The following is an 11,619-nucleotide window of genomic DNA, read 5'->3' as shown; positions in this document are numbered from 1 at the left end:
TCAACGTGATTCGAACGAAGCGGGTTCAATCGACACAACAGATGATTCGATTATATCATAACTCTGTCGTATAACGAGGAAACGGATTATTGCTGCTAGATTTAACATTAAATTCGATTTACTTTCGGGGCACAAACTTATACACATGTAAACATACGATCGAAAACAACGATATCCCGTGTTAGACACAGAATTTACACAAAGAAATTAAACATAACCCGTACAATAAACACATAATCGTAATATTCACTGCTTTCTGCTGCGACACTTGTGTGTGTGTTGATCGATTCGATTGCGCTCACTGGGTTTGTTATTTAACTCTCTATTTCATTTAATTCTAGATGAAGCAAAGGCTGCTGCCACTACTACTATTCGTTGATACTGATTGATAGTGATGTTGTGATCTTCGTTTTTTTCCGTATTCTTCAATTAGCTCCCGACATGAAAAAAGTAACACCCAGACCTAGCTGTTGCAGCGGTGGAATTTTATGTACACAACGGCTTCCATCGGCCCGCACTGTTGCTCGTTGATGATTTTCGGTGGTGAAGGCCGGATAGTAGGGTCGCGTTTCGATGGTTCATTGTTTTACTTGTTCGTAATTCTCGTTTAACGCCCTGCGAAAACAGATAGAATACCGCGTTAATATCAATGCTAAAATGAATGTAGATTTATATGATTTAAAGACTATAATAATCATACAAAACTCAGTCTCAAGTTACTCTCTCTCTCTACTGCCGTACACCGGTCGTTAGACGGGTCCAGTGATTATTTTACTGGTAATTGATATCAATTTAAGTTGATCAATTATAAACGCCATTTAGTTGCCCTTTGCTTCCATCACCCAACAATCGCGTAAGACCAACGAACGACCATCCAGCTGCATAGTCAGAAAACGATGATTTATACTGGATCCAAACTGGTATCGCTCCCCTTCATCTCCTTCACATATAAGCCATTCTTTTCCAATTTATCACATATCAAACAATAAACCACCCCCAGCGCAAATGAACCCACCGGTCCACTCCCTTTTCCGTGGACGTTGCAGTCATGCATGTCGAGTGCAGTCATTTTATGTATGCACTTTCTTGCAAACAATTGTCCTTCCACGCCACTGGTAGTCAAACGAGCATACGTATCATCGCACAGTGCAGGAACGCCATGGGGTGAATCAGTTTGTTTTTAAATAGACGGAACTCCTGGATAGAAAGCAATAAGAACCTTAAGTAGTTAAACCTTCACCTGACGGTCGTCCTGCTAGTGCTATATTCAGCCGCATTTATTACTCCATAATGCCACACACCAATGGGTAAACGCGCGATTCTTCAGTGTGCGTACGTCAGAAACGCAGGTTCCCTCCAGTGCGCAAGAGAAAGACCACGCGAGCTTGAGTGACGAGTTGTGGAAAGGCAGTTTCAAAGTCAGTCAACCAACGGGCAACGCATCCAAGCGCAAAGATGGTGTGTAAATAAACATTCCGGTTTCCGTGGCTTGTGAAAAACACTGATCATACGCAACCCGGCCGGGACCATGCCATAGTGCAACACGCACCGCGTGGAGGCGTACGACAGCGATGCCGATCCCATTTATAGCAATCGACCCGACCAACGCTACTCGGTTGCGCGACGCACAATGCCCGGTCAGTCCGGGGGAACAACAACCCCGGATCAGAATGGCTTGGTTGGTTTTCTCTCTTTTAATTATAATGCGGGAAATATGCGACTTCTGGAACCTGCACTGACTCATCGTTCCCTTGGGCCAGCGCGCGTAAGAACACATTTTCTTTTACCGGTTCTGACGCTAGAACTCTCTGACTCTCTCTCTCTTTCACTTGGTTGTTCGCGGGCGCAGAAATAAACACACGTCCGTCAAAAAGAACCAGCATGAACCCATAAAACGCAATGCACATCACACAACGAATTCTCCATCACACGTCCTACCTACCCCTTTGCGGAGCGTGCACCAACATAATCGGGCAAATTGTGCAAAAGCCAACACCGGAACAACGGGGCAAGAAGAACGGGACGGGGACCTTACTCAGCCTCCCACCATTACCCTAAGCGTGGAAAAACAACATCTACACTATCGAACGAAACCAGATCCGCTGGCCTGGTTGCTTTGTAAGGTTTCCGTGTGGGGACCGAAATGGACGTGTGTGCGCGAGAAGGTCGTCTTTGTGGTAAAGTAATCTTCTAACAAGAAACGGCATACAAAGCGACTACTACAGCAACGTAAAAAAAAGCACTCCCTTGGCAAATATAACCCAAAAGGGAACGCATCGCAAGCAAACAGAGGAAAAACGACGCGAACGTGTGCGGTGCGCGGTGCACAAATGGTTTTACAACGGTGATTATGTGGCAGAAGCTGATTGCCGCAATGGATGGACACACAGTAAATGGAAAGCGAGTTTTCCACAAGCAAACAAATCCTCCGGCAGTCTGGCTAGATGCTCTGTGTTCCGCGTTTGGGTGGATATTGGAGGAAGACACGGGCTAGAACGAGGCAAGAACAAACAACGCTACAGTTCAGATGAAAAACTGGCACATTAGTCCTATGTACCATACATTACCATACAAGTGTCTTAAAATATTTAGTCTCACTTCTCCCTTGATGGTTGATTACAGTAGCATAAACTCAGTTCGGCATCTGTAGCACTACCACGGAGAAGCTTTCATCGGGTCCATATGGATCATCGATCGCAAACCCCAGCTTCATTCCACTTCCATCGCTTTCTTCGGTTGCGGACCAACACAACTTTCCGTCGCAGACATACACCAGAGACTCATAAAACATAAACATAATGGTAGTAAAACATTCCCTCGTTTCGCTGACTGAAGGAAGCAATATTGCTGGTCAAAGAACCCGTGCAATATTCATCCGTAATAATCCGAATCCAGCAGCTACTAATGGCCTGTTTGCATAACACAATGTAACGATGAGTGGAGCAGCGTTGTCCTTTTGCATAAATTTTACACAAATTCTCTACTCCCAGCGGTAACGGGGACGTGAACCTTATCGTACGTGCTCTAGGATTCGGAAGCACAAGGCTACCGTGCATATTAACTCAAGAGGTATCACAATAGCCTCTTCTAGAAGGGAAAACTATCGAATGATCTAGGGAAGTGGTCTGCGCGTTGATAACGCGAACAGTAGTTTCTTCCGCCACCGGTTCCCCGATCTGCTTCTACGGGGATTTTATCCGAATCCGTCATCGTGGCCTTCTCCACTCTAACAGCGCTCAGCGACAGCGGGTCTACGGTGCAAATTGCAAACAATTGGTCCATCAATTTGCTGACTCTGGTAAATTTATCATCACTAAGGCCGAAATGATCGTCCCGTCTGAGGCTGGCCGCAAGATTCCCGATGGTGTTAATTCGATGTACACTTTCAGGTATTTTGTTATTCGTGCAGGGGTATCTTCTTACATTTGTTCTTGGGATAAGTTTGCAAGGAATGGCTGTGGATGTATAATTTTAGCTACAAATACTTAATGTAACTTTGTTGATCTTACTACCTTACGTGGTACGCCAAACTGTTGGTGCTCGGAAGGCGATCAACTACCTTTCCAGTGGTTTCCTTTTTTGCTCTAGGGCTATTTGCCTCACCAACTCCCGAAACTAGGTCACAACCCCCAGCACAATTTATTATTTACCCGCGACTGGAGGACCATCTATCTCTTGGCGACCACACACACACACACACTCTTCTCGCACAGTTTCCACTGTTTCTGGTTGTAACTCCCAGAGAGCGAACCTGAGCGCGCGATAAGCTCGATCGTAATTTCATGCCAAGATGGTTATTCTAATCAAACGTCGTTTCTAAATAAGGAATGAGCAGCTGAATAGTTAAACTTTTCTTACAAAAACTTGTGCTACGCCACACAGCGCGACCTGCCACAGCACACCACACACAATGATGCAGAGAAGTGGCGTCCAATTTCGGGGCACACATTTCTTGGCAGTACCCGATGAACGACCTGGGGCGACCTGATACGATGGGTTGTATACTCCCCAAAAACTTCCGCTCCAACCATTGCCCTAACCATAAGGCACTGACTGCGCACACGCATTCGCAACGCGAACCTATCTCAAGAAGGGAATGGAAGTCCATGGGTAAAGAGAGGCGTTGCGTGCGTGTATGTGTTGTGTGGAAAGGATGCAAGCGCAGGATATCCGTTTGATTATTTATCTTTCACGTTTCGCTGCAGCCGAGCCAGTGGAAAGCCTTTTTTGCCACTTGAATAGGAGTAAACACATCCCCACGGGCGCATCTGGCAATTGTCAATTAATCAACAAATCAGCCTACTTTGGCTATGTGTGCTCTCTTCGTGCCTAATTTAAAAAGTGTCTACTGTCAGCTGCATGTATGAGTGTGTGTGCATGCAGTGGAGAGTGTGTCCTTTCTCTCTCGCGTTTGACACACTTTTGCCAGGACGAACTGGCAAAACACCATTGCTAGTGGGTTCGTTTCCGTGTTGTCCTATCCCAACCGACCCAACCACCCAGCGGACTGGTTCGGATAGGTTCGGGAAAATCTAGGCTAGGGGTCAATAATCAACTCCGTCACCGTAGTGACGTTGGCCAAGGGAAGTCGCGACGACAGCCAGTCTCCGCCGCCTATGATGATTGTCACCAATTGTTTGCGTAGAAAAATTACTAGGTCAAGCGGATTCCCGTCACCTTTGCTGTGGCGCACCTTGGGTGCAGAAGGAAAAATACGGACATTTCCCAATTCCGATCACGTACTGCACGTAATGTGCTGCTCCACGGCGCATCGTATTGATCTTCCAGCTGCGGCAAGAGTGTCACCACAATCTACTTCCCCGTAATCATCATCATCATCAGTAGCACTGTTCGCGTTCTCACACGATTACCTGCCCTTTATCAGGGACTCATTTCGTTCATCATTTTTATCGCCTTGTAAGCCCACCGTGGCCATGCTCAGCTTACGGAGAAGTTCCTGCGGCAAATTAAAACCATCACAAAACCCGTATGGGCTCTATCTTTGAACCGCGATAACGATGCCTCGCTGCTTCGTCGTCGTCCACACAACCACGCAAATACTTTTCGGCAGTTCGCCTTTTCACTACCCAGCCCTGTTTTTTTTTTGGTCTCAGCACTATGCAATAGATCTCCAGCACAGAAAGGCCCACTGGATTAAAATCTTTCTACAACGCTTTTTCACATCTTGACACAGCAACGGCACACACGACGCGGTGATGATTTGCAATCACAGCTTTATAATTGCTGCTAATTGCAACCATTCGGTTCGGATTCATGTTTTTCACGACCTCTACTGCCCGTGTTGTATGTATGGGAATGTGTCAGATCATTCTTCCACTGCTCAAAACTCAACAATACTAACAACGGACCAAAAAACATGACATGTTTTCGATTGCCATCCACTTTATGGTGCTTTACCACAAACGATTTCGTGTCACAAAGCTAAAACTTACATTTTATTAACACTTTTTCGTCACAGAATGACGCGCCCACTTTTCACGAGAGATTTTTCTTAACTGTATTGAACGCAGGTACGTCCACGGCCCTTTTTCGCACCAATACACTGACAGCTGCATTTGACGGACGCGAGCTATGGTGCGTGACAGCGAGGTCGGTTCATGTTCTGTTTTCTTGCCGTGGATGACACTTGGGAGCAACACATCATCTGCTGAAGACCTTTCCAATTCAAATATTCTGTGATTTCCCTGGGACTATTTTCCCATTTATAAGGTCGAAGAAAACTTGATAAACTCCCAATTCATTTCAAAACAAACTACATAACTATGTCTGATATTTTGTGTCCCAAGGAATCATTTTGGTAAAAGCACTGCGAAACTAATTCTATTTTCTCAACTTCGTCTTTGCATAACTGATGGTGGAAATTGTATGCAACTAATCTTGGTTTACAATTTATTCCAAAATGGATTTTTGTAACTTTTAACAATTGATTTCGAATTGGAATGGCAACTGCCTCGCCTGAGACGTGCCTGATGTACAGCTTATTTTTTCTTACCCTTTCCACCGGTGGTTTTGGATGAGCTGGCTTTAGAGCCCGTCGCCCCGACCGCCTTCTTCTTAATTTTGATAAAAGCATTGTCATCGATCTTATCTTCCTTTTCCTCCTCATCGGAATCCGCTTGCGTACCGCCATCCTGTTCCCCTTCCGCCTCGTACAGACCATCCATTTCTTCCTGTCCAGCATCGTGTGCCTTCTTTTTCACTGTCGCCAGGGCGGAATAAGAATACGGAGCAATCTCCTTGTTGTACGCCCGTGTCAAGGCAGCTTTTACCTTGCCATCGACCGCATCGAACAGACTTTTGCGTTTCGGCCATGTGCTAAGCTCCACCAGCGAATCAATGTCCTCACGCAGAAGACGATACTCCTTGATCATTTCCAGTGAATCGTGGACACCTTCCGAACCGCGCATCTGCAAAGGCTGCACGATCGAGCGCAGCAAATGTGGTGCATAGTCAAGCCGTATGGCTAATCGTGAGCCAGAAGTGGCAACCCTAGTGTGATCGTGTATCTCCTGCGCCAATCGTTTGCGTTTGGTCGATTTCGAGTTTTTCCCCAGCCAACCAGGAAAATTGATCTGTCCAGTAAAGTGTCCCTCCATGAACTCGCCTGGCATAACCGAACTGAACATGGCTTGCACCGGAAGCAGTGTCCAGGCCATGTTCGATCTAATCCTGCGTTCAACCATATCGCCACGGCTTAAACTATCTGCCGTCATTGCAATTCGGTCTAACCACTCCGTTCTGGGTGCTTTCGGTTGAACCTTCAGGTAGTTCTCCTGCACGAAGAGAGGCGCAATATTGTAATCATGGAAAAACAAGTCTGCCTTATCGTTAAGCGTCATACTCTTGTGATCCTCGGCAGAAAACACTTTCCTGATCACATCCCATGCGCCAATCTTAATGTCTTTCTTTGCAGTATTTGCTGCCTTCTTCGCTGCATCCACCGATAGCGACGCAGCCATCGATTTCCCTGCACTATATAGCGCCAGGTGGTTCAACGTTTGCCGCACGTCACCTCCCGTTCCGGCAATGATCTCTTCCAACACGCCCGGAGATAATTTCATCTGCTCCTTGAAACATACGGACATCATGGCTCCCTTGATTTGTTCCACTCGTGGCCTACTAAAGCGCAAATCGAAACAGTAGTTAACAAGCGATCTTATCTTCGGGTGGTTGCGATCGTTGCACATACAGATGATCGGAATGTGGCTATCCTTTATCAACGCGATCAGCTCCTGCATACCGCCACGATCCTCGTTGCCTGCCATACCGTCCACCTCGTCCATCAGCAGTACGTGCTTCGCAGAAACCTTTTCGCTTCTACCTCCGAAATAACCAGCAAGGGACTTTGTGTTTAATAGCTCCGAAACCTCTTGCTTCAACAACCGCTTGCTGCGTGTGTCCGATGCATTGAATTCTACCGTGTCAAAACCCAGCTCTTTGCACACCAATGTGGCGGTGGTAGTTTTACCCACTCCTGGAGGACCAGAGAGCAAAGCGGCTTTAAAGGCTGCTCCCGAATCATTCTTTGCCCAAGGATTGGGTTTGGCGTGTTTTTTGGTGCCATCATTGTTCTTGTACCAGCTCGATAACCATACGGTCAACTTTTGAACATTACTGTTTGCGCCCAGCTGTCCTATGATCTGTTTCGTGTTGGTAGGCTTATACTTGTCCACCCAAGCCATGTTGTCAATGCTTTTTATGTCGTTTTGGTAGCTCGTTAGCTCCTGTTTAATAACCGTTGCTGGTGCCGCAAGTACTGCTGCCTTACGGGGGGACGTTTGTGCCACTTCCGTAGATTGTTTCTTGTTGGGGGATTTTTCTTCCTTAATCTTAATGGATTCCTTAACGTTGGCTGATTTTCCAGGTGACCGTGCATTGGGCGATTTTTCAACTTTTATGGATTCCTTCCCGGCTTTGCCAGGCGATCGAGCATTTGGTGACTGTTCTGTTTTAATTTTTTTCCTATCTTTTGCCTCACTTGGAGATTCCTTTCTTTTGACACTGCTACTGCTGCTGCTGCTCTCTGTTTCTTTCGATGGTTTAGTTAAGCTTTCCTTTTTCAACGGTTTCTGTCCGGACTTCACCCTTATCAGATCCAGCAGACCATCTTCACTTAGCGTCTCGATGCCAAGATCTTCTGCTTGGGCGATCTTTTTCGGTCCGGCATCATCACCAACAACCATGTGGGTGCACTTTTTAGACACAGCACCGACTACTTTACCTCCAAGATCCTTAATCACCTGAGCACACTCATCCCGTTCCATAGACTCGAGCACACCGGTTATGACGAACTGCATACCCTGCAAACAGTTGGGCTTTCCTTCGGGGATCTCCTTCGAGCCCGGATTGGCTGGACCTTGACGGTTCTTAAACTTTTGATACAAAATAGCCGACAATCGTTTACGTTCATGACGCTCTTCATCGGTAAGAATGGATTCGTTTGGATCGTGGTAATCTGAAGCACTGCTTTCGTTTTTCTTCTCAGCCTTTTTGTTGGCTTTATGCTCATTCGGCGACGTTTGTTCGAGAGATTTTTGTTTTACAGGACTTTTCTTCGGTTTAGCATCGCGTTCGTCACTCACCTCCTTCTTTACAGCTTTCTTTTCCGGTGGCGATTCTTTTGGCTTTTCCGGTGTGCCTTTAGCACTGCGTTCATTTCCATTTCTATCTGTTTTAGTTGATTTCTTCTCAAGCTTCGGTGTCACCGGAATGACATCATCATCATCCTCGTCTAACTTCAGCTGTTCGACCGGTTCGAGTGCTTTCTTTTTAGGAATCTTTGGCAATTCCACACGCTTCACCGGTTCGGAACTAAAGATGTCCGTTACATTAACTGGCTTTAGCTTTTCCAGCTTAGGCTTAGCATGTTCAACCTGCTTTTTTGCAGGACTTTTTTCTTCTTCGTCCGAATCAATAACACGCCGTTTCTTCAGCACACCGGCGGTATTTGATGCGCCGTCCTTCTTAGCCTGTGTCGAAGAACGGGGTGAGACTTTGGTGTCATCTTCATCGTCGCTGATAATTACAGCCTTCCGTTTGCTGCTAGGGGTCTTGGCCGGTTCAGGTGCTTTGGGTGGTTTCGCTCCACGGCCAAAAAATGAACGAATGTCCTAGAGACACAGTTGCGATTAGTTAATTCAACAACGTTGCAAGAATCCAGCGTACTTACCATAGACATGATTTAGCTAAATTCTACTTTTCGGTTCGAGACGCCGTTTCGTTGATTGAGAATTGGTATAGTATTTAGCAGAGGTACGATATAAAACCCCTAAAATAGAATTATCACCGCAATAAGGAAGGTTTTATTGGGAACCTGATGACGGAGCAACCAGTGGACGCTTATATGTCAACAAAGCGCATCAGCCAAGAAACCCATTGTTACGTAAAGGAAAATACTTACTACGAGGATTGAACAGTAGGAATATAGTGTATTTGATTTACTAACTTTATTACGTATTACGAGACTAAATTCGCGAGCACAGTTGGGAAGATGCTTGATTTCGAGGCAACACAAACAAAATCCGCGCAAACGGGAAGATGACAGTTGTGTGATTTGACGTTTTCGCACTCCGCTCCTGCTTTCAATTCGCCCCTTCGAAGGAGAGAAAAGCTCACATCGGGAGTAAACTTATTCGCCCTGGACAACACTTGTGAATTGAAAAGTTTCAAGCCTTGGTTATTGCAGTTGAAATATTTCGTTGCTTCACAATTTCAAATTCAATGAAATGTTCGTTCAACGTTCGTGGATGAATATTATATAGTGATGAGTATACATATACTATATTATATTATATACTGATGAGTAGTATATACTGCCGTGCCTTTTGTAAATACGCGAGAAAATTTGGAACGCTATTCGATATCTTTCTGTTCGGTTGTAGCTATTTGACAAAATAAAGATTTCTTTACTTTTGTTCATTATTCTAACAAAGCACCATTATTTTTTGCTCCATGAAAATGCAAAACATTTATCTCATTATTCAGAATTTTCTCCAACGCACAACAATCGACAGCATGGAAAATGCACTGCAAGATGGAAACCAACGCCGCACAACAAAAACTTACAGCAATGATTGATTGAACATCTTCAGTCTTCAGGTGGAAGGATTTCGAGATGGCGCCAGCGATTATTCGGATCGCGTGAACACAAAAACCAAATCAATCACAACCTCGCTGCGGTTTCGAGTGGATTCTTCAATTAAAAAAAAACAACTCCCCAATCAATAGCGCGGTTCGGAAAGGGAACGAATAAAAACTATCAGCAAACATACAATTTAATAATTTATTTGAAACAATTTTATAAATGTCAAGAATGCATAAATCGCACGGGAAGCCACAAAAGCGATTCCATTGATGCATTATTCATAAAACCACCAGGGGAATAGAAATGGTCGTGTTTGTCGTATGTTTGTTTCGATTTTTTGTTTGGTCGGTTCGTCTCTTTCCATCCCCTGGGGAACGGCAAATGAAATGTATTCAATGAAATTAGTTCTAATTAAATTTTGATAAACAATGTACGCCATGCCGAGGATGAGGTATTGTTATTTACTTACCAATTCCGTCGTGTCGCTTTAGTTACAATGCTGGAATTTGAGGAACGCTGCTCATTAAACAATGCTCATTACAATGCACAATGCTACGGTGTAGAATTCCACTGAGAGTAGAATCTAGTTGCAAAGCTTTACTGAGAAGTTTAGGTGGATATAACTGGACGTATATTTTCAATTCATTCAACATCATCAGATGGTTACAGCAGCAAGCGATCTTCTTCCTGGATTTAAATGGTCCACAGGCAGCTCAATTGATCATCAATCAGCAGATTCGTCGCCGGTAGTTTTTTTCTCCCCTCTTTACGATTTGATATGGTTTGCTTCCGCGATCTTGCCGCACGATCACAACGCGAACGATCATGACAAACTGGCTGACGGAATGAGATTGGCAGTCCGAAATCAAACCAATAAACCAAAACCCCAGACAGTCGGCGAGGACATGGGGCTCGACGCGGAACAAATGTACACAACAAAAAAAACAGCAGACCAGACCCATATACCGTACTGTATCGGTGACATTTCGCCGTGGGCAGTCGGAGATATCTTTGAAGATAATCGATTTATAAGTCAGTTCATAAATTATTTCGTCTGCCTGTCTACCGGCGCTCATCATCGTTCTGGGTTCGCGAACGCTCAAATCGATCGGATTCGACGGGAACGGCCGCTGACATTATAATTGTTACGGGAAGGACACGGATGCCAAATTATGATTTATTTATGGACCACCGTCAATCGATTCCGTCCGACTCGGGATAGGGTTCACGAGAACCGTTTGTACTTTCAAGAGATAATTTCTTTGGAACTCAGCTGCCAAGTTTTAGCTGCCTTTTTTCAGGGAATGGTTCGGTTTACGACTTACAAACATTACAAACCCTGGAAGATTCGATATCTTTTGCTGTTCTATTACCGTTACAAGACTACAACTGTAGAATGCAATATCTTCGTACAATTTGACTATATATTTTCCTCAAGGTCTTCTGCCTGTGTAGGTGAATTATTCTGGATACCCTTTGTCCATATCCTGAGCGACTAGATATAGGTCATTTCA

The 11,619-nt window shown here is 45.0% G+C and overlaps 1 protein-coding gene across 2 annotated transcripts; it reads right to left on the bottom strand.

Moving 5' to 3' along the window:
• Window positions 1-5,969: 5,969 nt before the first annotated feature.
• Window positions 5,970-9,528, bottom strand: LOC128309892 (replication factor C subunit 1). Of its 2 annotated transcripts, XM_053046388.1 has the most exons (3): window positions 9,422-9,528; window positions 9,191-9,213; window positions 5,970-9,131 (listed from the first exon to the last, which is right to left on the bottom strand). In XM_053046388.1, the coding sequence occupies exons 2-3, from the start codon at window positions 9,197-9,199 to the stop codon at window positions 6,000-6,002; spliced, it is 3,141 nt and encodes a 1,046-aa protein (XP_052902348.1). In that variant the 5' UTR covers window positions 9,200-9,213; window positions 9,422-9,528; the 3' UTR covers window positions 5,970-5,999. The 2 variants fall into 2 exon arrangements, with proteins under 2 accessions (XP_052902348.1, XP_052902347.1); XM_053046387.1 differs by lacking the exon at window positions 9,422-9,528 and having other exon boundaries at window positions 9,191-9,281.
• Between the last annotated feature and the right edge of the window lie 2,091 nt (window positions 9,529-11,619).

The sequence above is a fragment of the Anopheles moucheti genome, chromosome 2, assembly GCF_943734755.1.
Source record: "Anopheles moucheti chromosome 2, idAnoMoucSN_F20_07, whole genome shotgun sequence".
In the NCBI taxonomy this organism is placed as follows: domain Eukaryota; kingdom Metazoa; phylum Arthropoda; class Insecta; order Diptera; family Culicidae; genus Anopheles; species Anopheles moucheti.
The sequence above is the reverse complement of the archived record's forward strand: the minus strand, read 5'-3'. Positions and strand labels throughout refer to the sequence as shown.